General features: G+C 59.0%; 2 protein-coding genes and 2 long non-coding RNA genes across 4 annotated transcripts; 2 read left to right on the forward strand and 2 right to left on the reverse strand.

The window, feature by feature from the left end:
• Window positions 1–14: 14 nt before the first annotated feature.
• Window positions 15–5,278, forward strand: LOC144930716 (uncharacterized). Its single transcript, XR_013636034.1, has 4 exons — window positions 15–116; window positions 199–254; window positions 1,298–1,409; window positions 5,118–5,278. It is a non-coding gene; the product is annotated as an uncharacterized LOC144930716 (long non-coding RNA).
• Window positions 5,279–7,567: 2,289 nt separating this feature from the next.
• LOC140914246 (uncharacterized) lies at window positions 7,568–11,546 on the reverse strand. The gene is made up of 2 exons (XR_012159825.2): window positions 9,376–11,546; window positions 7,568–7,971 (listed from the first exon to the last, which is right to left on the reverse strand). It is a non-coding gene; the product is annotated as an uncharacterized LOC140914246 (long non-coding RNA).
• Window positions 8,267–20,684, forward strand: MRPL11 (mitochondrial ribosomal protein L11). Its single transcript, XM_073351629.2, has 6 exons — window positions 8,267–8,376; window positions 9,365–9,499; window positions 18,700–18,795; window positions 19,063–19,156; window positions 19,827–19,986; window positions 20,270–20,684. The coding sequence occupies exons 2-6, from the start codon at window positions 9,377–9,379 to the stop codon at window positions 20,373–20,375; spliced, it is 579 nt and encodes a 192-aa protein (XP_073207730.1). The 5' UTR covers window positions 8,267–8,376; window positions 9,365–9,376; the 3' UTR covers window positions 20,376–20,684.
• On the reverse strand, window positions 12,624–16,745 carry LOC140914244 (transmembrane protein 121). Its single transcript, XM_073351627.2, has 2 exons — window positions 16,489–16,745; window positions 12,624–14,201 (listed from the first exon to the last, which is right to left on the reverse strand). Exons 1-2 carry the CDS (start codon window positions 16,592–16,594, stop codon window positions 13,249–13,251), a joined length of 1,059 nt encoding a protein of 352 aa, XP_073207728.1. The 5' UTR covers window positions 16,595–16,745; the 3' UTR covers window positions 12,624–13,248.
• Window positions 20,685–24,301: the final 3,617 nt, after the last annotated feature.

Genomic DNA, 24,301 nt, shown 5'->3' on the forward strand with positions numbered 1-24,301 from the left:
GGGGGCACAGAAGGCCGTGAGCAGGAGGAGGAGGAGGAAGATGCAGACAGCGACTTGGTGCTAGGTGCTCTGGGAGCTGGTGCCCAGGGGGGCCCAGGCAGTGTTGAGCAGGGCAGGTGAGTCCTCTTCTTACCCTCCCCCTGGGCCACGAGTCCTGGTGAATCCTCCCCTTTAACCTATCTCCCCATCTCATTTTAGGGGCCGTGGCAGAGAGACCCCCGCCTGGAACAGCCACACCCCAGAGTCCCCACAGGGTGAGTGTGGAGGCTGGTATCCCCGCACTCGACATCCCTCAGTTAGACCCATGACCCATCCAGCCCTGAATTCCAGCCCAACCACCATCAGTCAGACCGAATGGCTTATGCAACCTGGTATCCCCTCAGTCCAACCCCTGGGCCCAGCCAGCCTGGTATTCCCCCTTGGTCCGACCCCTGGACTAGGGTTGCCCACTTTCCGATTGCAGAAAACCAAACACCCTTTCCCCGCCCCTGCCCCACCCCTTCTCTGAGGCCCTGCCCCTGCTCACTCCATTCCCCCCTCCCTCCGTCGCTTGCTCTCCCCCACCCTTGCTCACTTGCTCATTTTCACTGGGCTGGGCAGGGGGTTGGGGTGCAGGAGGGGGCTCAGGGCTGGGGCAGGGGGGTTGGGTGCAGGAGGAAGTTTGGGTACTAGAGGGGACTCAGGGCTGGGGCAGAGGATTGGTGTGCAGAGGATGCAGGGTGCAGGCTCCAGGAAGCACTTACCTCAGGTGGCTCCTGGAAGCAGCTGGCATTTTGCTCCAGCTCCTAGGCAGAGACGCGGCCAGGAGACTCTGAGTGCTGCCTCTGTCCGTAGGCACGCCCACACACACACACAGCTCCGATTGGCCACGGTTCCTGGCCAATGGGAGCTGCAGAGCTGGCGCTCGGGGCAGGGGCAGCACGCAGAGCCCCTGTGGCCGCGCCTCCGCCTAGGAGCTGGAGGGAAATGTGGGCTGCTTCCAGGAGCCACGCAGAACCAGGGCAGGCAGGGAGCCTGCCTTAGTTCCCTGCTGCACCACCGACTGGACTTTTAACGGCCCAGTCAGCAGTGCTGATCAGAGCTGCCAGGATCCCTTTTCAACCGGGAGTTGCGGTTGAAAATTGGATGCCTGGCAAACCTACCCTGGGCCCAGCTTGCCTGGTATTTCCCCCTGATCAGATCTAAGGTCCCTCAGCCTTATATTTCCCCCCCGACCTGTCCTTTGTCCCAATGCTCCCCCCTGCCCAGCCCCTGCCACCCCGCCCGAGCATTTCAGCTTCTGCATCTCCTACTACAGATCCAGGACAGGATTCAACCTGGGAGGAGGAGGAAGAGGAGGATGCAGAGAGTGAAGGGGATGAGGCCATAGAAGCTGCTTTGGCTCCCCAAGGAAATGCAACAGAACCAAGGTGGGAATTGACCATGAATCCTGTGTTCCCCATGTCCGAGTGTGGCACTAGGGGGGCGCTGTGCTGCAGGGAGCAGGAGAGGTGCTTCATAGGGGTGCTCTCCCCTTGCAGTCAGTGCTGAACCCTAGGGGGCTCTGTGCTGCAAGGAGTGGGGTGGGAATTCAGTAGGGAGCACTCTCCCCTTGCAGTCAGTATGACAGGCCATACCCAGGTATAAAGAGGCTGGAGCAGAGGCAGAGAATTTCCTTCCCTTTCCCAGCCCAGGCTAATGAAAACACCCTGATCCCAGAGTGCCCTCTACTTGCCCAAGGCTGAATGACAGCGATACAGATTTCTCTGCCAGGGGAGATGCCTTGTGGCTGCAAACTGGGTGTGCAGTCTGGCCCATGCTCCCCCATGTGTCAGAGGCCCTGTATGGCCTACAGTCCATGGGGAGGCCCCTCAGTGTGGCTTTGCAGCAGGCATCCACCACAGGGGAGGGGCTGGACAGAAAGGTCTCTGCAGGGTGAGCAAAACCAGGCCAACCCTGCCCCCAGCTCAGCTAAACATGATTCCTAGTACAGTACAAGAAGAGGGGTTAGAGCAGGGGGGCTGGGAGCCAGGGCTCCTGGGTTCTATCCCCAGCTCTAGTATGGGAGTGGGGTCCGGTGGGTTAAAGCAGGTGGACTCCAGGGTTCTGCCCTTGGCACTGAGTGGATAAATAATGGGGGACTGTGGAACAAGTTGCCCCCCAAGGAACTAAGCATTGTCAGCCTGCTCTGATATAAACGCAGATCACATGGCATTTACACCACACTCCATCAGACCAATCCAGGTAACTGCCCAGGGAGGGGAGGAGAGGGAATGCATCACATGGGTGGGAGCAGCCCTGATACCGCGGTGACGGGGGTGGGATTAGCACCTGAGTGGCAGTGGCATAGTGAGGTGGAGCAAAAAGGGGCAGCAGACATCAAAAAAGGTGCCACCCACTTGTACTCACCAGGCGGCGCTCAGGGTCCTGGGCAGCACTGAAAGCCCCCGCGGCGAAATGCCACCGAGGAGCCGGTGCGCGTGACGGCCCCTGCCGCCAAGGACCCGGAGCGCCGCCGGGTGAGTACAAATTAAACAAGGTGCCTATCAATTAGAAAGGTGCCACTTGTGCGCAGAGGGGGAGCGGCTGCTCCCCCCGCTCCCTTCCCAGCTACGCAACCGCTGAGTGGGGCAGAATCTGGGCGGGAGCTGGGTGCTGAGCCCCCGCAGTGCTCTGCCCTTTGCAGGGCGAAGAGGAGAATGTCAGAGAGCCATGAGTGGAGGAAAGGCCGCCAGAGAAGCCCCCGCTTGGAGGAAGGGTCAAGGAAAGTCAAGGTGGTCAAGGAGGCACCGCCCACCAGCACCACCCAGTGGCCAAGGTGCGAGGGGTGAAAGACAGGGCAGGTTCTGTAGGCAAAGTCTGGTCCAGCTCTTCCCCCCTCGCAGGAGGATGAGCTGGAGTCTTTCCAGGGAATCCAGTTCCATGGTTGGTGATGGGACATGGGGCCTTTCCCTTTTAGAGGGCACCTGCTCTGATCTGGTCCCAGGGTGGGTGCAACATACTGGGGAGCAATCCAGACCAGTGAGGGGTTGCCATGCAACCTTGGGTCTCTTACAATACTTTGCTGCAGCAGCTCCCATCTGGGCTGCTCACAAACCGCCTTCCAGCATGTCGATCACACCCTGACTATCTGTGGGTAACTGCAGCCTGCCAGCCATGCTTGGGTTGCACTCTGGCTTTTACCAGCTTCAGTTCCTCTGCCGGGTGATAACAACACACTCCCAGTCCCAGATTTCCCTCCCAAAATGTATGTCCTGTACTGCCCAGCCCTCTCCTGGACAGTCCAAATATATTCAATCCGTTATTGCTTTAAGGGAGTAATATACACACTACTTGCCATCCTGTATGGAGTTACCCAGACACTTCAACTTAAACACACTGGATTAGATAAAACAATAAATCACGTTTATTAACTGCAAAGAGATTTTAAGTGAGTGTGAGCAACGAGGCATAAGAGTCAGAAATGGTTACAAGAAAAATAAAGAGAAAACGCTTTCTAGTGCCGAACTTAACCAACTGTATAAAGCAAAGTTTCTCACCAACGTCTCCCCCAGTGTCCAACAGCTGTTTCCTTTGTCTTCTCAGGGGCGGAGAATGAGATAGGCAGGGAGGGTAGTCTTGGGGGGGTTGCCCCTCCTTTTTATAGTTTCAGTCCTGCTTTGAAAAACATTTCAAGCTGAGAACCAAGAGACAGGGAGTCTGGTGGAGGAAGGACACCTCAGGCTGTTCCTTAAGATGCAGATCTCTTTGCCCCTCTCTCCCTTTCTTGTAACCCATCAGCTTTGCTAACGCCTGGCTGATGCATCGGCTTACACTTTGGACCTGGCTACACTAGAGAGTTTACAACAGCGCAGCTGCACCGATGGCTGTAAGCTCTCCAATGTAGCTGCTCTAAGCCGACGGGAGAGCGCTCTCCTGAGCGGCGGTAGCTATGTATGCATGAGAAGCTGAGCAACCCCCTGAGTGACATACGTTATGCCGACACAAGCTGTAGTGTACCCATAGCCTCTGTCTTTGAGAAATTGTTTTAGCCACTCCCCAGACTTATCTCGGAAACACACTTCAGTCATGATTTCAGCTTATGTTCATAACTGTACACATCATGTTACTACATGCATTTTACTCTGATATTACTTACTGATCAGCAAGCTATGAATTTTCAAATGATACCTCACAAGGCAATCCATGTACAAATATTAGTGCAATAGTGTGCAGGGTCTGAATACAGGGGTGCACTCCATCACAGTGGGGGAGACTGGTTGGCTCAGGGGCAGGGATTGGGATCTGGGGCCTTTCCCGTCTAGGGGGCAGTGGCTTCTGTCTGGATCCTCCTATGTATGAGATAAGTTTGCCAGGTCTCCACCCAGTCCCTGGATGGCAGACTCCCCACAGGGGCACTAATTAACCCCATGTGAATTTGCTGTCTGCTTGGGAAGGGGTGACGATGTGACGCAGCAGGGAGGGGGGAGTGTTGACCTGGGAATATGCCCTGGGGATGGGAGACCTGAGAGCCTGTAACCTGAGCCAGGAGGGGGAGGAGGAGGTAAAACCTCTGCCCAGGAATGTGAAGACAGGCTGCAGGAGAGAGCCTGCTGGGTGGGTTTAGTTTCAGTTTGGGGCTGGGTGGAGGAACATAGGGAACCCCAGGGCTGGGGTCTAAGCTCCCTACTCCCCCAGAAGGACTTGACTGAGGGGTCCTGGAGGTCCCCACAAGCTCTGTTTTGGACTGTGTTCCTGTTGTCCAATAAACCTTCTGTTTTACTGGCTGGCTGAGAGTCTCAGTGAATCCCTGGAAGAGGAGTGCAGGGCCTGGACTCCCCCACAGTCAGTGACAGAAGGGGAAGCAATTGATTAATGAACTGGGTGAAAGGGGGGACCATGCAATCAGGGCATTTGTCTAATTTAAAGGGCCAGGGCATGAGGACCTGTCATGGGGAGGACTTTGCTGTGGAGGGGGTGGGGAGCAGGCAGCCTCCAAAGGATGGGGAAGGTTGGCCTCATTCCCATGGTACTTGGTATAGCACAGGCCCCTCCCTGGGCCACTGGGCAATGGGTACTGGATGGTCCCCTTGGGGCAGGTAGAGGTGCCCCCAGCTGGGAGTTCCCTGACCCGTCTGTGTTTGTGCTTCCTCCCCCAGGACACCGCCACGGGGGCCTGCAGCTCGCAGTGTCACAGGTGAGGAGGTGTCCACGGACAGATACAGGCTAATACAGAGCTGGGATTAGAACCCAGGAGTCCTGGCTCCCAGTCGCCGCCCCCCCGCCCCCCCCCCCCCCGGCCGCGCTTAAGGCCACTAGATCTGACTGCCCTCCAGAGCTGGGAATAGAACCCAGCCACACCTGCTTACCCCACTTTACCTGCACAGGGTTCTGGGGTGACTCGGAGGAGCTGGGAGCAGGCCTGGAAACGTACCTGAGGAAGGACCGGAGCCTGGACGACCAAGACGACTTCTATGACTGAGGGAGGGATCCAGCACCTGCGGGTCCCAGTGAGACGGGGGCGATCTGGGATTGGAGATTCACTGTGCTTGGCCTTGGGGGCCACAGAGAGACCCAGAAACAGTGCTGTGAAGCCAGCCAGCAGGGTGGGAGCGACACATGGACTGAGGGATCCCTCCCCCCCGAGCATGGAGTGTGTGACCCCATCCTGAGGCTGCTCCCTACCCCACAGAGTGCAGGACTCTGATTGTCCAGAGCCCTCGGAGAATGAGGGTGGCACATCAGGCAATAAAGTCTCCCAGAAAGGAACTGAGTGGAGAGGCCATGGGGGGCAAAGGGGCCCAAGGTGGGCAGGGAGTTTATAATGCCCCATTGTGGGATGGTGGGGAATCTTTCCCAGTCAGGGGCTGGGTCAGAGGAGCAGGGGAGACAGAATGCACTGGGGGACTGAGGGCACTGAATGAGACAAGCTGATTAATTGTGAGTGATCAAATGGGGAGGGAGAGAGACAGGGCCCTGGCATCAATCCAGAGTCACCCACTGACTGCTAGGGATCAGGCCAGTGCCCATCTGTACTGCGGGAGTTGGGAATCTGGCACCTGGGGCAGGGCAGCATCGGTGCCAGTGCAACTCAGCAACCTGGCTGCTGAGGGAGAGACACTGTCAGGGGGAGACCCAGCCCCGCCCCATGGCGCTGGTGAATCCCATGACCCACCCCCTACTTAGCACAAGAGACAGCAGGGCTAGCAGGAGGTGCCCACGTGGGGAGGGGAGTGGAAGGAAGGAAGGAAGGGCCATGCGCTGGGCACAGAAAATGGCTCAGCCCTGGTCTTAGAGTCCCCTGGCCCACGTATGGGTGGCCCTGCCTCGTGTCTGGGAATGAAGCAGTGACTGGGGCTGTGCGGGACTCTTGGGGGCGGGTCCCAGCTGTGAGTGTGTCTGTGGGGATCCACTATGATGAGGTGGGGGGGAAGAGTCAGAGCTCAGTCAGTGATCAGTCAGTAGCAGGCAGGCCTGGCATTAGGGTCTGTGGCAGCCATCAGGGGCCACTGTGCAGGTGGGGAGGGAGAGGGGGCAGTATTACCAACCTCAAGAGATAAAAAAATGTATGAATCAGATCCTGAAAAATCCTGGGGTTTTAAGCAAGATGGTGTGGTTGTGATGGCTGAACTCCCCCTGCCCACCTCAGTGTGTGTGTCACACAGCATGTATATGACAATTGCTGATGACAACGCTCCCACAGGTAGCAGGAGTCAGGCCTGGCAGGCCTCTTCTGGGAGCCCCATAGGCCCGAGAGCTTGGGGTGGGAAATGGGGCGGGCGCTCAGACTTGGCACCACCGCCTGCAGAAGCAAGGCAGAATGGAGAAGCGGGAGCTCTGGGGAGTATCCGCCTAAGTACCTCAGAGTCATATCCTCCCCTGCCTCCCAGGATCCATTACGCTACTCCTGCCAAGCACCCCCAGCACCCTCTCTCATCTTGTCCCTGGCCAAAGCTGGACAGGGCGACCTAAACGACAGCTGGGTTTGCAAAATGTTTGGGGCCAGATCCTTGGCTGATGTAAAAAGAGCTAGAGGATTTATACCTGCTAAGCATCTGGCCCTTTAACCCACCTAATGGCATTGAGCCTGGTTTTCCTGTCCCTTGGCAGCCCGGTAAATCAGGAGTGAACACATCAATGTCTGTGCAGTTACACCAGAGTGAAACCAGTGTTGGTGGGAGAAGTCTCAGTACCGCTGGATGGAAACAGAGTAAATTTTCCTCTAAGGTGCAATTAAAGCCTATCAGGAGCTGAGCAATGTGGGCTGCAGGCAGCACCTTAGAACTTGCCATGCTAAAACAATTTGCTCTCCTGCTGCTTTGTACCACTCAGACTTTCCTATGAAAGTCCCCGAAGCTGTGGAAGGTTTTCCAGAGCAATGTTTTTTCAGCAAAAAAAAATGGCTTTGTGACTAAACGAAAATCCCATTCTCTCCCCCGCTTCAAAAAACTTCTATTTTTGTCAAAACATTTCAGGAAAAAACCTGAAATCTGCAAATTTCAACAACAAAAAGGATGTGTGGGGTTTTTTGGGGGGAGAGGAGGGAAAATGGGTAAGGTTTGGTTTACCAAGCCGCCTTCCTACTTACTTTAAGGAAGGCCAACAAATATTCCAGAGTTTCTATATGTGGAAGAGACCCCACGTTGCTGATTTTATTGTGAGTTTCATGATACTTGGTTTTTCCCTTAAAGCCCCAGAGCCCAGACTCTTGGCATTAAAGAAGAATCTTAACTTTCATTAAAATAAGTAACTAAAAATCAGATCTCCTGATTGTGGAAAAAAGCTTGTCCCCAAGTGCCCCATAAAGGTTCAGAAATCAGAAGGCAGATAACAATACCCCCCTTCACATATATATGCATTAAAAACAGACCTCATGATTTTTAATATCTTCTCCTGGGTTTTCGGACCAGACTCTTGTGAGTGTTTAGGGCTGGCGTTGCTGGAGGCTGCCTCAGCATGGCGTGTGCAGGGAATCTGCCCTTTGGGGATTGAGGGCCGTATTGGCTGCAGAGCCTGAAGAAGGTGAGAGAAGTAACCCTGGGTTACTGAAAAGGACTCGCAAGCTTGGATGGGTCCAGCTGCTCTCCAGCATAAAACAGAGCACTCACTGTGTGGGTCTCTGTCTCTGGCGGGATGGGAACTACCACTCCCAGCATGCACCTGGGTCATTGGGGGAAGACTTCAGCTCCCAGAATGAACATGGAGGAGGAAACTATAACCCCCAGCATGCGCTTGGGACAGCACAGGAAGGGCTCGTGAAAACTACAGCTCCCAGCATACACTGGGCGTGCACGGGGGAGGGCCAAGGGGAACTACAGCTCCCGGCATGCCGTTCGCCGAGACTCCTGCCCCAATATGTCTGCGCCCAGGCTGGGCTGAGAGCGGTGAGCGGAGTCGATATTAGGGGCTGAGCCGCAGGTGAGTTCTGGGGCGCGTGGGGGACTGGGGTAGGGAGGCTGAGGTCTGGGGAGTGGCCGTGGCGCACAGGGCAGGAGCTAGGCGGGGCCATGGGGTGGTGGGACGCAAAGGGGGCTGAGCTGTATGGTGAGGGTGTACGGGGGCCTGGGGGACCGGGGGGGCTGAGCTGTATGGTGAGGGTGTACGGGGGCCTGGGGGACCGGGGGGGCTGAGCTGTATGGTGAGGGTGTACGGGGGCCTGGGGGATCGGGGGGGGCTGAGCTCTATGGTGAGGGTGTACGGGGGGGCTGAGCTGTATGGTGAGGGTGTACGGGGGCCTGGGGGATCGGGGGGGGCTGAGCTCTATGGTGAGGGTGTACGGGGGGGCTGAGCTCTATGGTGAGGGTGTACGGGGGGCCTGGGGGACCGGGGGGGCTGAGCTCTATGGTGAGGGTGTACGGGGGCCTGGGGGACCGGGGGGGCTGAGCTCTATGGTGAGGGTGTATGGGGGACCGGGGGGGCTGAGCTGTATGGTGAGGGTGTACGGGGGCCTGGGGGACCGGGGGGGCTGAGCTGTATGGTGAGGGTGTACGGGGGCCTGGGGGACCGGGGGGGCTGAGCTCTATGGTGAGGGTGTACGGGGGCCTGGGGGACCGGGGGGCTGAGCTCTATGGTGAGGGTGTACGGGGGGGCTGAGCTCTATGGTGAGGGTGTACGGGGGCCTGGGGGATCGGGGGGGGCTGAGCTCTATGGTGAGGGTGTACGGGGGGGCTGAGCTGTATGACTGTATAACAAGGGTGGGGGGTACTAGGACCCTCTGGGAATAGTGGTTTCTAACCGTGCTGTGACACAAACAACACTTTCCCCAGGCCCGTGGCACCTCTTGGGCCGCAAGGGAGCCCTTCCTAGTGCCAGTGTGCGGGGTGCTAGAGAGAGCCTGCTAGCGCTCTCCCCTGGGGCTGGATGCTGCCCCCTGTGACTTTCCCTCTCCCCTGTACTCATCTCGCAGCTGAGACTCACCATGTCAAAAATCTCCCGTGCCGCCAAAGCTGTGAAGAAGGTCGATCCCGGGAGTGTCATCCGAATGATCATCCGGGCAGGTCAGGCCGTGCCGGGGCCTCCCCTAGGCCCTGTTCTCGGGCAGGTAGGCCAGGCCCCTCACTGGCTGTATGATCTGGGGGGGCTGTTATGCTGGGGATGGTTGCTGTATTTAATCAGTGGTGTGGGGTAATGAGGTTCGCTGTAAGGGCAGCGGGTGCTTCTGGGACATCCATGCTCCAAAATAATCCCCTGGTGAGGTTCCTGCTGCCCCCTGTGGCTACTCACAATGTGGGAACAGGGTTAGCCGCTCTCACTCTGGGCTGCTTAAGGCTGCTGGATCTGTGGTTCAAATCCTGCAGTACGGGGTCTTTAGCCCCCTCTCATTTGTTGGCTGGATGCAGATGTCAGGGCAGCACCCCAGCTTCTGAAAGGATTTCCTCTTACACCTGTTACCAGGGGCACAGTGTTTGTGGGCAGGAAGAGATCCAGCCTTCCCAGGCATGTTTGGGAGACGTAGTTGTGGGCACGGAACCCTTTAGGGTTGAGTCTCTTGTGGGGCTCAGTCCCTCTACTGGCTCTTGAGCTCTCTGCAGTTGAAGCATGCTCCTCCTTGTTTGCGGGGGGGACAGAGAAATACTGCTCTACTGAACTTTGTGTTGGGGTTCTGGGCCCAATCAGGGCAGCCAGGCTGGGCATGGGGCACTCGTGAATCACAAGGGGTTGTCTTTCATTTGAATGTCTGTGGAAAGGAACGGTTCAAGCTGGGAGTAGCCCTTGGGGGCAGCTGGCCCTGGTGGCTTTAGAAGGAGGGCATCTCGGAGGCCTTCCCTGCTCTCCCCAAATGCGGTAGCTCCTCAGACCTGTGCTGCGAGGGATGAGTGTTGTAACTGATGCCGGTGATGACTTCCCAGGCAGTCAGTCTGTCAGACGACTCTGGCGTTGTGATTGGATGAGATCACAGCTTGGTCGCTGACGGTAACTGCCTTGATACAACTGATCGGGACTCTGCAAGGCATCTGACTTGGTACCTCACGGTAGTCTGACGAAACGCCTAGGGCTGGACAAAATCAATGCACCCCTATGAAAGGGGCTAGAAACTGGCTAGTGATTCCCTTGGCTGTGTAAATGGGATTAGTGAGTATGGGTAGGGAGGGGATTTTGCCTCTCTACTGGTGAGCCCCGTACTTGTCCACGTAGCACGTCCACATGCGTCGCCATGTGTTGAAAAATCAGAGAGGGTGCAGAAAAGAGCCCCACAGTGACCCAAGGAGGATGTCTTGCACGGAGAGGCTGCAGGAACTGCATGGAGTTAGCTTTTCCCAGACGAGGTTTCGAGGGGGCTTGATCCCCAGTCTCTCAGCCCTTCCGTGTGGGGTGGGGGCGGTTCTGGAGCAGGGAGCTCATTAATGTCCCCAACAGAGGCTGAGCAAGAGTCAAGGGCCTGGAAGAGATGTGTGGATGCCTTCATAGACCATTGTTTAAGAGGGAGGCAGATCTGCCCTTCTGACAAGTGCCCCAGGAATAGGGTGGGGTGGGAAGGGAGTCTTGCTTGGAATCTCAATGCTGCCCTAGTGTCTTCCTCTAAAAGCTCCACTCCAGCTCAACAAGCAGCTCTGCGCAGGCTGCAGGATCCCTGGACGGATTATCCAGCCCGGGGGTCAGACTGGAAGATTTGAATGGGCCCTTCTGGCCTTGACATCTGATTGCACAAGCTCCCACCACACCCCCAATCCTACTGCTTAGAGCAAGCGCTGCCCAACGATGCACCTGTGTGTTGTCATGTCTGCTGCTGCTGGCGCTCCGGGCTAAAGAGGCTAAAGACAATGGCTAAAGAGGGGCTGGGCTGGAATGGCTGAGAATGCCCCCAGGCTTACACTGAGCCCCCTGTCTGTAGCTGCTGCTGCTTGCACAAAGGTGGGGCCCAGAGGCACCGTTCTACTGGGTGCTGCACACACACCCCACCTCTCTCCCCCGCCTGAGATCAGCCCTTGTCATGCTGGGGGCTGCAAGAGACCTGCAAGAGACCTGCCCCAAAGAGCTCCCAGGCAGAGGTGGGATGGCTGTTAGCTGAGGCCCACAGAGGAGCCACGAGTCATCCATGGTCATGCAGGGAATCAGTGGTGGGGACTGCACCCCAGTGTCCTGAATCCCAGCCCAGTGCACCCTCCCACCCTTCCCCAAGACCATGCTGCCTCCTGGCATGGCAGGGCCCAGCGGCAGGGCACTTGGACTCTCCTCTGCTGGGAGTGTGGAGAGCCCTGCTGGGCTGCCTCCTCCCCTCCAACTGCTGCTGCCCCATGTGGTGCCCTGCTGTAACAGGACCATGGGGTGACCCCACTGAATCCTGCCCCCCACGCTGGGATTGTCCTGGCTCTGGAGAGGGGGCTGGGGGTTGCTGCAAAACCCACAAAAGGCTTTTACTGTAAATATGAGCCAACAGCCCTGAGTCCCCAGCCAGGCCCCCTGGTTTGGGACCAGATCAGGGACTGTGCCCTTGGGGAAAGACCGTGTGGGTTCATTCCTGCTCCCCCCGACTCCTGGGACAGCAGGGCCAGGGAATGGGGCACTGGCCCTTTGCCCTCCAAGGGGTGATGGGGAGGGAGTCCTATATAAACAGCCCCTGTGCCCACCCCAGAGGTGGCCGTGTTCTGGTGCTGGGGCAAGTGAGTGGTGCAGGATGGGTGCAGGGAAGGGTCTGTGTTAAGGTCCCTTCTCTCAAGCTGGGAGGAGATGGGGTAGCCCAAGCACAGAGCCAGGACCTGCTGGGGTACTTGGCTGGGCCTGGCTCTTAAGGAGCCGATGTGTGAGCCTCTCCCCAGTGATGGGAGAGGGGGCCACTGCCCCTCATAGGGGATTTCACAGCATGCTGTCAGTGGTCACTCACTAAGCACCTGCCAGGGGATGGGAATGCCCTGAACTCTATGATGGGGAAACTGAGGGCCAGAAGAGGGAGAAAACATTTCTCTGAGGTCACACAGTGAGTCAGTGACTGGGCTGGGACAGAACCCAGGAGTCCTGGCTCCCAGCCCCTTGTGTTGCCTCCCGTCTCCCTTCCCCTCCCCTCTTGCTGGCTGATAGAGGTGGGTACTCAGGGCTCCACCCCTCCACAGCCTTGTCTTTGCCAAGGGCAGGCGCTCCCCTGGGGGCATGGGGTGGTGACTGCAGGCCACGGTACACCACCCCTGCATGCAGCCCCAGGACTCTGTGCACATTGGGATCCAAGTCTGTTCTGTGTTAGCTCTTCTTTATTTCCCTCTGTCCCCATGTCCTGCATGGAGCAGACAGGCCCAGGCATGTGCCCCCTACCCTTCCGAATGTCAGGGCCATAGCTGGCACTACCCATTGGGCCCATCCAGTGCTTCGGCCTGGGCTTGCCACTGGGCCAGCTGGGTGTGGACCCATGTGTCTCAGTCTAGCTCCACACAGAGGGGTGATGAGTGTATGCAGTGGTCATCAATGTGCTGCAGTGAGGAGTGGAGCCCAAAGGGCAGGGGTGACTCCTGCCCTAGCACTGCTGGTGTCCCTCAGTCCCCACCTGTCTCAGTCCTGGGCTCCAGCTCTGCCAGTGCCCCTCAATCCCAACTCATAGCCCCCTGCTATGCCAGCCCTGGGCTCACCCAGCTCTTCCGGTGTTTCTTCGCCCCTTTCTATGCTAGTCCCATCCCTTAGTGAATAGTGGTTTGTGCCCAAGGAAGGTTTGTGATCTCAGCCCTCCTGTGTGTGTGAAGGAGCCTGGGGGCCAGTTTACATCAGGGCAGTTTTGCTGGGTAACACCAGCTGGGGATCTGGCCCCATGCTCACAGCCAGTGTCCCTCCAACTCAGGGTGTGGGTGTTCCAGCGTCCCTGCGCACTCAGAACTCCCGGGGGATGAACCTGGGTCCAGAGGTGCTGTCCATGCCTCCACACCGGGGTGTGTGACATGGCACGTCCCCAGGGGGAAGCTCCCTGAGCCCACTGGCCCCGGCTCTGTGGTATTGCAGTGCTGTGCACCCCTTGAGCACAATGGCCAGTAGGTTCTTGGCCATGAAGATGGCAGAGACCCGCTGATCGCGGTAGAGCAGCAGGTCAGCAGCCCGGATGGCCAGTGTGGTCAGGTTGACGGCCAGCAGGCTGAGCAGCGGGTAAAGTGGGAGGTGGGGTGGGGCGGGCAGGCCCATCTCGCCCAGTGCCACGCAGGGCAGCACCAGCAGCAGGCTGTAGCAGTAGAAGAAAGTCAGGCCCTCGGCCCATAGCGGCAGCCTCTGCCGCTGAGGCTCCCACAGGCTGGCCTGCATCTCCAGCAGGTCCAGCAGGTCCACCACCACCCAGAGGAGCCGGCCGCGCAGATCCTCCTTGCGCCGGAAGGCGGCCACATGCTCCAAGTGCTCGGTGGACACCAGGACCACGTAGAGGGAGGGGATGCAGATGGAGAGCAGCAGGGTCAGGGTACGGCGGGCCAGCAGGTCAGGGGTGCGCCGATCGCCCCGGTACCCCTGGTAGATGAAGTATAGCTTGATCTCCAGGGTGAAGACAAAGAGGAACCAGAGTGCCATGGTGTAGCCATGCCGCGGGGTCCGGGGCTCGGCACCCGCCCATGCCCCCACATAGCGCAGGACCAAGAGGAAGCACAGATCACCTGCCAATGCCAGGGCCAGCACGCTGGCCCGCTGCGCTTCAGCGCTCAGCTCCATCAGGTACACGTCCACCGCCACCATGGTGGAGACGATCACCACCGCTGACATGCAGGCGTGTGGCTTGCTGGCAGGGGGCAGTGGTGCCATGGAGCGGGGGAACTTGGTCACAGAGGGTGGCCAGCTGGCAGCGCCTGCAGGGAAAAGGCAGGGGGGGTGAGTCACACTTGCCTAGAGCAGGATGGGCCACAAGAGACCAGGCTGCAGACTTGGGACGCACCATCCCGGGGCTAATGCTGGCCTCACAGAGGGACCGAGGACAGGCCATAGGGGACCACGGACAGGCTGTGGCCTCCGGACATACACATACCATCCTGGAGCTAGTGCTGGGCCTCTAGAATGGGTCACTCCAAATGCCCCTTTGGTTAGCGCTGTGGGCAAGGGGTGGGGACTGTGTTCCCCTCTGCCCCCTACAGGCTGCATTGCAGGGAACGCACTTCCCCTTTTGCTGCCCTCAGGAATGCAGCCTCTCTGAAGGGCTCCTGTGGAGGGGCTGGCCCAGCACCCCTGCATTCCCCCTGGCCTTCACCCCCTGGCCCTTGCACCAGTCCCACAGGGACCCCTCTAGCACAGAATGCCCTCAGTGTTGCTGCCCCACTTGCGTGGGGGAGGTGCCTGTAGGGAGTTACCTGAGGAGCACAGGGGGCAGGCAGGGTGATGGGAGTGTTCTGAATGTGCTGGCTCCCGTACCTGATGGGGACGCTGAAACTGGGTCAGCCCAATCCTGTCGCACACAGGGAAACTGAGGCACTGAGCGAGAGCGGCTCGCCCAAGGGCACATGGAGTCAGTGGCAGTGCTGGGGCTAGACCTCCTGGCTCCCAGCCTGCTGGTCTAGCCACTAGACTCACTCTCCGCCCCGAGCTGGGAGTAGAACCAAGGAGTCCTGGCTCTCAGCTTTAACCACTGGCTCCAACAGCAGCACGTGTGTGCAGGGAGGAGTTGAGCAGCGAAGTATTTGGTTGCTGATCCCAGCAACTGTCAGTGTTTCTCGCACCCCTGTCCCCTCATTCTTAACGGGCCAGCAAGGCGGTCAGCCCTTGCCACTCTGGTCCTTCCCCACGGTACCTTCTCAGGGGAGAGCAGCCAGGGGAAGGGGAGCCCTCTACCTGCCCTGCCCCATAGCGAACACTACAAACACACACACTGGCCATGCTTGCGCCCCCCCCCCCCCCCAAGACACGGCAGCCACAAATAGCAGCTTCAGCCACCTTGATGTGGCCTTGCATTACTGTTGATTAGATATAAACAGCCCCATGCCCAGCTGCATCTCCATGCCAGGCGAGGGATCCCTATACAAACAGCCCCCCGTGCCCCAGCCCAGAGCCAGCTGCATCTCAGTGCTGGGCGAGGGATCCATGTATAAATAGCCCCTGCACCCCTGCCTACCTGAGGCAGGCGCTAGGTGCCTTGCTGGTGCACACACAGCATGGGTTTCTCAGAGGTTAAAGGGCCCATGTGGTTATTGACTAGGTTGCTGCAGGGAGGAGGCAGGGTAGGATTCTCTCAGCTTTGGCTAGCACGATTTATGGATTTGGCGGGCGGAGGAGGAGGGAGTGAAGCTTCAGTGAGCTCTTCCCATTACTGCCTTTCCTGCCTCTCTCCCATACAGAAGGGAGTTTGGAAGGGTGTGACAGCTGGGGGTGGCACTGGCTGGCTCTGGGGGCTGGGACCTTTACTGTGTAGGGGCAGCCTGGCTGGCTGTGATCCAGCCCTGGGGCAGGGGGACTGACTGGCTCAGGTGGGGATGTCCATCTTCCGTGCTGGGAGCTGGATGTGATGTGCCAGCCTGCATTAGTGGTGCACACTTCACCTGCCTGCTGCCTTCGTGCTCACCTTCTTCCCCACCCCTGTGACAGCAGTGTGCTCTGACAGGGGATGGGAATGGCCCCTCCTGACACATGATCCGTGCAGGTGGGGGTGGGTGCTGGGACCTGTCCTTCCTTCTTGGTGCGAGCTTCCAGCCCAGCAAGTAGCTCCTGGGCTCTCCACCCTCCCCACTCCCAGTCAGTTGGATTCATTTGCCCTGCCAGAGATGCGTCATCTCCCAGCGTCTCCCCACAGCCGGACTCTCAGGGGCACTTCACAGATTAGTAGACAGCCAGGGACTGCACAGCATCTGGCACTGGGGCTGTTTATGCCGGGATCTCTTGCCTGGCGCAGAGACGCAGCTGGCTCTGGGGTGGGGAATGAGAGCTGTTTATGCAGGGATCCCTTGCTCAGTGCTGAGATGCAGCCACCTCTGGGGTGGGGTTGTGTAAAAGCAGCACTGCACAGTAGGTCAGACAGGAAGAACTGTTTGTTGACGCTGATCTCACTTTCCTGATGTGATGCTAAAGGGGTTGATGTTCTGTCCCCAGCTCTGGGAGGGGAGAGGGGTCTAGTTTGTTAGAGGAGGGGTGATTTCGGAGCGACATACTGACCTGGGCATCCTGGTCCTCCCTCGGAGCAGACCAGGCCTCGCTCCTCCCCCTGCATCAGTCCAGGGCTTGGGCTCTGTCTGGCTGTCTGTGCCTCACACCCTGGCATTGGTTCAAGCTCTGGGCAGTCCCCTGTGTCTGTTGGCTGCTCCCTGCACTGCCTTGCCTGTGGGGAGGGGGTCAGGGCTTACCATATGTCCCCAGATCCTGTAAGCCTGACCCCATCGCACCCCAGTCCCAGAATCCCTCATTGCCTCCCCCACCCCATTGCTTCCTCCTCCCCTGGCCCTCAATCCCCCCATGGCCTCCCCCACCCCATTGCTTCCTCATCCCCAGTCCCCCCATGGCCTCCCCCACCCCATTGCTTCCTCATCCCCAGTCCCCCCATGGCCTCCCCCACCCCATTGCTTCCTCACCCCCGGGCCCTCAATCCCCCCATGGCCTCCCCCACCCCATTGCTTCCTCATCCCCAGTCCCCCCATGGCCTCCCCCACCCCATTGCTTCCTCATCCCCAGTCCCCCCATGGCCTCCCCCACCCCATTGCTTCCTCACCCCCGGGCCCCCAATCCCCCCATGGCCTCCCCCACCCCATTGCTTCCTCACCCCCAATCTCCCCATGGCCTCCCCCACCCCATTGCTTCCTCACCCCCAGGCCCCCAATCCCCCCATGTCCTCCTCACGCCCCCGACACCCATCGCTTCCCGCTCCGCTGCCCGTCTCGCGCGGAGCTCGGAGGCGTTCCCGGCCAGACCCCCGGGGGGCAGGGCAGCCTGTTCCCCGCCCCCCTTACCTCCAGGTCCCGTATGCAGGAGCGGCAGCGGCGCGCGTGCGTGGGTGCGCGCGCGCAGGGGGCGGGGCCTGAATCCCGCCGGGGGTCCCGGGTCTGCGCGGGGTCCTTGTGCCGCTGGGTGGCGCGGGGAGCCTGGGCTGCTCGGGCGGGCTCTGGAGTGGGCGAGGGGCTCTGGCTGAGGGGTGGTATCTGGGAGGCGAGTGGGGTCTCGTGGTTAGAGCAGGGGCTGGGAGCCAGGACTCCCGGGTTCTCGTCCCAGCACTTGAGGGCAGTGGGGTCAAGTGGTTGGCTGGGGGATGGGGGCTGGGAATCAGGACCTGGGGTCTGTCCTGGTTCTGGGAGAGGGGTGGCATTATTGCTGCCTTCTGTGTGTCCCAGCCCCTGTGCAGCCCCGGCGATTCCCCTGGGGCCAGGAGTTCAGTCCCTTCTAGGGCAGGACTGTCCGTTCCTGGGCCAGGGGCAGGGTTACAGGCCTACACCTACAGCATTTTGGGCCCCAGAGCACCAGCGTCAGCCCGTCCTGGTGCAGATCCCTGCAGTAGCCAGCCTGGCCTGATAGCTCTGCAGCCCCAAGGCGGGGAATTCTCCAGGGGCGGGCAGTGATGGACGGGCAAGAAGGTGCCACCCCGGTGTCCTCCCGTCAATCATAGTAGCACAGGGCCCTCCTGGGGCTGGGGGAAGGGCAGAGACAGTGACCAGAGCAATGAACAAAGGGGCGCAATAGCATGGGCATGGGGCCTGGGCTAGTGTGGGTGCTGCCTCCCGCTGGAGGGAGCAGGTCTTCCTGTGTGTGGTTCATAGGCTCCGTAGCCAGAAGGGCTCATTGGGGTCTCTGCCCGTGTGGGGTTCCTGTGGGTGTGCACGCTGGGCAGGGGTTGTGCTGTGCGTGTCTCAGGGTGTGGGGTTCCTGGGATGTGCACGCTGGATGGGGGTTGTGCTGTGTGTGTCTTGGGCTGTGTCTAGGCAGGACGTGTGCACGGTGGGTGTGCAGTCTGGGTTCCCTGGGGAGCTCACAACTGCTCCGGGAGGCAGTGAGCGCTGCTCTAATTCAGCTTTATTTGGCCTGATCATTAGTGACAACTTCACGTCGCACAACTCATCCCACCAGATTCAGAGCCCTGCATTACACCATGGATCTGGACTCTACTCCCAGCCCCTCTGGGAAGGAGCGCAGTAGCCTCACCCCATGCCATCAAACAGGGAAAGGGGGCGGGGGGAGCATATACCATTGAAATGTGACCCCAGGGCAGGGGACTGGCTGGCTCAGATGTGGGGAATGGGATACAGGGCCTTTCCCCTCTGGGGAGCACCAGCTGTGGTTTGGGGTGAGGTCACATGAGGAGCTGCAAGAGATTCTGGGACATATGGAGCAGGCGGGTGGGGGATCCGAACCCCCTGACAGTGTCCTTGCTTCTCTCCCAAGAGGGGCATCCCCATCGGGCAGTTCTGCAAGGACTTCAACGAGCAAACCAAGGACATCAAGGAGGGCGTGCCACTCCCCGTGCGCATTGATGTCAAGGTGAGACAGCCCCCACTGCCCCAACCCACACACTGCCCCCCAGCCCTGCTGCCCATGTGCACCGATATCAGGGGGAGGCACCCCCCACACTGCCCTATCCTGCCCCACCCTATCACTGCCACTGGGCCAGAGCACACCCCTCCACAGTGGGGCAGGATCTGTGTGTGGCAGGTTACTGGGGGTCTCCCTTTGGGGTGCAGAGAGGTCAAGGCCACATCTCCTCAGGCAGGACCCCAGTTTAAGCCCCACCCCCTTGATGTGTTGCAGCCAGATAGAACCTATGAGATCCAGATCAACCAGCCCACGGCCTCCTATTTCCTCAAAGCGGCTGCCGGCATCGACAAGGGGGCAGCGCAGACTGGTGAGGAGATGAACGGGGGTGGCCCAAACTGAGGGGGCACAGAGGAGGGAGGGGAGAGGCCCAGACTGGTATGGAGGGGGTTACACAATACGGGAGCAGGGCCACCCAGGGTGGTGAGGGCAAGGGTCCTGCCAATGGCGGGGGGCAGTCTCCCTGTGCTCTGGGAGTGCCCACGCTGCCCTCCGTGTTGAACCCCAGCTACCGCACAATGGACACCAGGCCTGTAGATTGGCACCCAGGGCCTCCCCTCACTTTCCTGCCTGCCCTGATGCCCTGTGAATAGGTGTGGGGGGGAGAGTTGGGCCACCAGGATTCACCCCCACACACACCCTCTTGGGGACAGCCTGCAGCAAGAGCACCCCATAGAAAGAGCCTGTGGGTCACCTGGTGGCTGCTTCCAACATTAGAGCTCTGAGCTCTGAACTGCATCTGACCATGGGACATGGGAGCTGCAGGTCAGGATGGAGGAGCCCTGTGGGAGGGCTGCAGGTTGGCTGGAGGGGCCCTGTGGACCACTGGGGGGCTCTGCCGGATGGGACGGGGGCTGCGGGTTGGGGGGACACATGGGGTCCACAAGGGGTAGAGGAGCTGTGGGTCAGGATGCAAGGGGCCTGCACGGTGGCTGTGATGGGGCCCCATTGGTGGAGCTAACAGGTCTCTGGCTGAACAGGGCACGAGGTAGCAGGCATGGTGACCCTGAAGCATCTGTACGAGATCGCTCTGGTGAAGTCCAAGAACTCCAACTTTGTGGTGCGGGACACGAGTCTGGAGAAGGTGGTGAAATCCCTCATCGGCAGCGCCAGAACCCTGGGCATCAAGGTGGTGAGAGAGTGAGTACCTGCACAGAGCCTGTGCCGGGGCAGGAGCCGGGAGCCCTGGGTTCCCAGCTCTGGGTGAGTGGGTGAAGCTGGGGGAGTTGGCAGTCAGGATTGCTGGGTTCTATGCCTGGCTCTGGGAGCCAGGACTCTTGGGTTCTATCCCCAGGAGTGGGCAGGGAGAGGAATCTAGTGGTACGAGCAGGCGGGGCTGGGTGTAGTCTAGTGTGCTAGATGGGGCTGGGAGCCAGGTTTCCCATGTCAGGCAAGTCTGACCCCTTTCTTCTCTCTCCACCAGCCTCAGTGCAGAGGAATATGCCGTGTTCCGGCAGCAGCGCGAGGAGGCCTTGGCGGTGGCAGCAGCAGAAGCCCAAGCATTGGCAGCAGCCACCAAGAAGAAATGATCTCCAGGACCCCCGGATCCCACGGGGACTGCTGGGCCAGCAAGTCCAGATCCCACGTTCCGGGCCTCCAGGGTCAAAGCCCCACTCTGGGCATGGGGAGCTGGGGGCATCCTCTCAGGAGCAGCATGTCAGTCTGTCCATCTGTTCCACCCCTGTTCCCCTATCCTGGCCATCTTTGGCCTATGGAATTGCCTCGATGGAGAATGGGAATTAGCCCCACCCCTCATATCCAATCCTTCTTTAAATGTGCTGAATTGTTTCGATGCAATTAAAATCCCAATTCAATAAAACCCCACTGTGACCCCCAAACTGGGAGCAGCCTTTGTCTGTGTTTTCAGGGCTGGGGACCTGGGATATGGGACCTTTCCCCTCTGAGGGGGCGACAGCTCAGATCCAGTCCCAGAGCAGGGAGACTGGCTGGCTCAGGGAGAGGATGGGGGGGCAGGGAACAGGACCCAGGCTATTCCCTCATTTGTAGTTCAGGCAGCTAGCGCTGCATGGGTTACACGTGGGACAGCTCTTTGGAGATTATATTTGTAACCCCAAGGGCTGGAAACTAGCTGCTTTATTATTAATGCCAGTTGCAATTCTAGAGAAGGGATGGTGCCATGTGCCGAGACATCCGGGGGACCGGCCCAGCTGCGGTTCTGTCAAAACCCAGGTCGATTGGAAAGTGGTAGAGAAGCCATTGTGTTACAATATATTGGATGTATTTCAGAGACACCAAACCCAGCAGGGCGAATGAACAAAACAAGGACAAACTATCATCAAGAATCATAAATCCAACAGAATGCATTTTGGATGGGAAACCTAAGTACCTTGTCCTCCTCCAGGGTCTCAGTTTACTGTATTAACTCAGGAAAGGGACTCAGGGGTGGGGTATGGGGCTGTTTATACAGGGATCCTGAGACCTGGCCCCCTCTGGGGTAGGGCAAGGGGACTGTTTGTACCACGATCCCTCGGCTGGTGCTGAGATGGAGCTACCTCTGGGGTTGGGCAGGGGGGCTGTTTATACCAGGATTCCTCACCTGGTGCAGAGATCCAGCGGCCTCTGGGCTAGGGCACAGCCGCTGGGTAATATCTATAGCATCATTGCACAAGATTTTAAGGTGAAACATGAAGGGGAATCAAATCTCTATTTGAAACTAATAAGCAGGTGAACAGACAGACTAGAATTACCTGGAGCTGGGACACGACATGGTTGCTGAGGCAAACAGCCTGCCGTGGGCACCTCCACGCACTCTTGATTGGCTGTGAGTTATCAGCATTAAGTGGTATCAATAGGAGTGGGGGAAGGGGAGCCCAGGACTGGGATTGCCAAGGGTGACAGATTGGGATGGAGGGGCAGGGGGCTAGGGGGGAATGAGAGGAAAGTTTCTGTTTTCTGTTGTCCCCAGCAGGTGGCAGAGTTTATCCATGATTTGCATTGCCGCTGGCATGGAGCAGGGCTTGGGGAGATGGTGGCGAACTTCCTGCAGTCAGAGCCGTCCCAGCCCACACCCCATGCTGGCCAACAGTCCTGTCCCCCCATCCCACCCCAGCTAAAGAAGCAGGCATTGCCCTTTGTTTGAGCCAGGAACAGAGTTACGCTGCCTTGAGCTGGACAGCAAGAAAAGGGGCGTGTGACTGTGGGGGGGGCAGGTGTGGTGTGGGGTATGTGGATTGGGTGCAGTGGAGGGGTTAGGTGTGGAGTGGGGGTATGTGGATAGGGCTGCAGGTTTGGGGGATACAGTGTGGGAAGTATGGGGATGGGTTGCAGTGTGTGTATGAGGGGTGTGGTATAGGGGGTATGTGACTGTGCAGTGGGGGTGCAAGGTGTGGATAGGTGTGCAGTAGGGGGTACAGGTGTGAGGTGGAACAATGTGGGAGGTCTGGGTAGGGGTTCTGGGGTGTGTGTGGATGGGGTCCAGCGAAGGGTGCAATAGATGGCCTGAGATGTGAATGGGATGCAGGTCTGAGGTGGAGCAATGTGGGGGGTCTGGATAGGAGTTCTGTGGGGAGTGTGGGGAGTGGTACAGTTTGTATGTGGGGGTGTGGATGGGGTTTTCTGGCCAGTCTCATCCCTTCCCATTCATTCTCTGGCTGTGGGTGGCACCCCTGGCCCAGCCAGCCACTGCAGCTCCCAGCCCGGCCCTTGGCAGAGTGAGGCCCCATCTCTCCATGCCTCTGCAGCCAACACTCCCCATCTGGCCTGATCCTGAATCCAGCCAGCTCAGGCCCCTCAGCACTGGGGAGGGGCAGCTCGACACCCCAGGAATGGGGTCCTCTGGGTCAGCCAGCTGCCAAGGAGCGTCCCCAAACCACACACACCCTGTCCCCTACCCGAGGAGCTCAGCTCTGCTGGCCCTGGCCCCTCTGCCTGGGCTGAGTTAATGCCCAAGGGGATGGATTTTGTGTGGCACCTGGCTAGGAATGGGGCTGAGACCTGGCAAACTTGTTCCATGTGGGGGCAGCATGGCTGGATCAGAGGAAGTCCTCCCCCCCCCACCCCAGAGGGGAAAGAGTGCCCTGAGTGCCAATCCCCCTGTCCTGGGGCTGGATCGGTGGGAGAGAGGGAGGAGTTGGAGGTCAGGGAGTGAGGGGAAGTGTTTAGTTGGGGGATGGAGGGATGGGGAGGGACTGAGAGATATGGGGAGAAATTTCCCCCCAGCTTTGCCCTGGAGGGTGGCTGCCCCCTGCTCGTTCCGCACCAAAGCACCCCACTCCCAGGGACTGATGGTTCCTCGCTTGTTGGTGCTGCTGCTGCTGTAGCAACGTAAGAGAGTCTCTAGGAAACGGGTTCCTGTTGCTAGGGCTGCGTAGGCAAGGGATGGAGGGGAGGCTGCCGCAGAATGGTGGGGTCAGAGGTCAATCCCACATGGGGGGCTGTGCCCATTTACACACATGCACGCATCGCCCCCACCTCACCCAGAGACATGGACCCCGCCATGCACACAGACCCCCTGAAGACATGCAGTGCCCCATCCACACGCAGTCCCCCCAGAAACATGCATCTCTCCCATGCACACATATCACTCCCATGCACACAACCCACCCAGACATAGATCACCCCGAAGCACACACACCTCCCCCCAAAGACACAGATTTCCCCACCACTACCCCCCCCCCACACACATATATCTCTCATGCACATGCATCTCCCCAGGAAGATGTGGGCACTGCCCTGCACAAGAATGCCCCTATACACCCAGACCTACAGGGACAGATCCAGAGCTGTTACTCATGCTTCCTCCCACTTCCCATTTTGCTGGGCATGACCCTAGTGCATAGGTCCTGGCATGGTTGGGGCATGGTCTCTGACCCCCATCTACCCCTACCCTCTGTGCTGCCAAGCCAAATCTCACCCCCAGCACCTGCTCTGGGGAACTGGCCCCAACTTCATTCCAGAATGGAAACCTACCCCCTTAGCTCACAAGTGGGTGATACCAGGCTGGCTGGGCCCATGGGTCTAAGCGATGTGAGATGGGCTGTTGAGCTGAAGAAGCTGCCCCAAGGGATCAGTGGGGAGAGCAAGAAGCTCCTCAGGATGCAGTGCAGGGAGTGAGGTCTGTGGGGGGAGTGATGTGTGGGGAGATCTCAATGAGGGGTTCATGTGGGGGTGGGGTGTAGAGGTCTGTGGGGTGATGGGAGGGGTTTGTGTGAGGGAGGGGTCTGGGGGTAGGGTGTAGAGGTCTGTGGGGCACAGTGGAGTGTCGGGAGGGGTCTGTGTGAAGGAAGAGTCGGGGGGCAGTGGGGTGGTGGGAGGGATTTGTGTGAGGGAAGGGTCTGTTGGGGTGGGGTGTAGAGGTATGTGGGGGGCAGAGGGTGGCGGAAGGGGTTTCGGGGTGGGGGATCAGTGGGGTCAATGGGGGTGGGGTTGTAGAGGTCTGTGGGGTGGACGGGGAGGAGTCTGGGGGACAGGAAAGGGGGAGGGGGCCCCGTCACAC

The sequence above is a fragment of the Lepidochelys kempii genome, chromosome 7 (assembly GCF_965140285.1).
Source record: "Lepidochelys kempii isolate rLepKem1 chromosome 7, rLepKem1.hap1, whole genome shotgun sequence".
Lineage (NCBI taxonomy): Eukaryota > Metazoa > Chordata > Testudines > Cheloniidae > Lepidochelys > Lepidochelys kempii.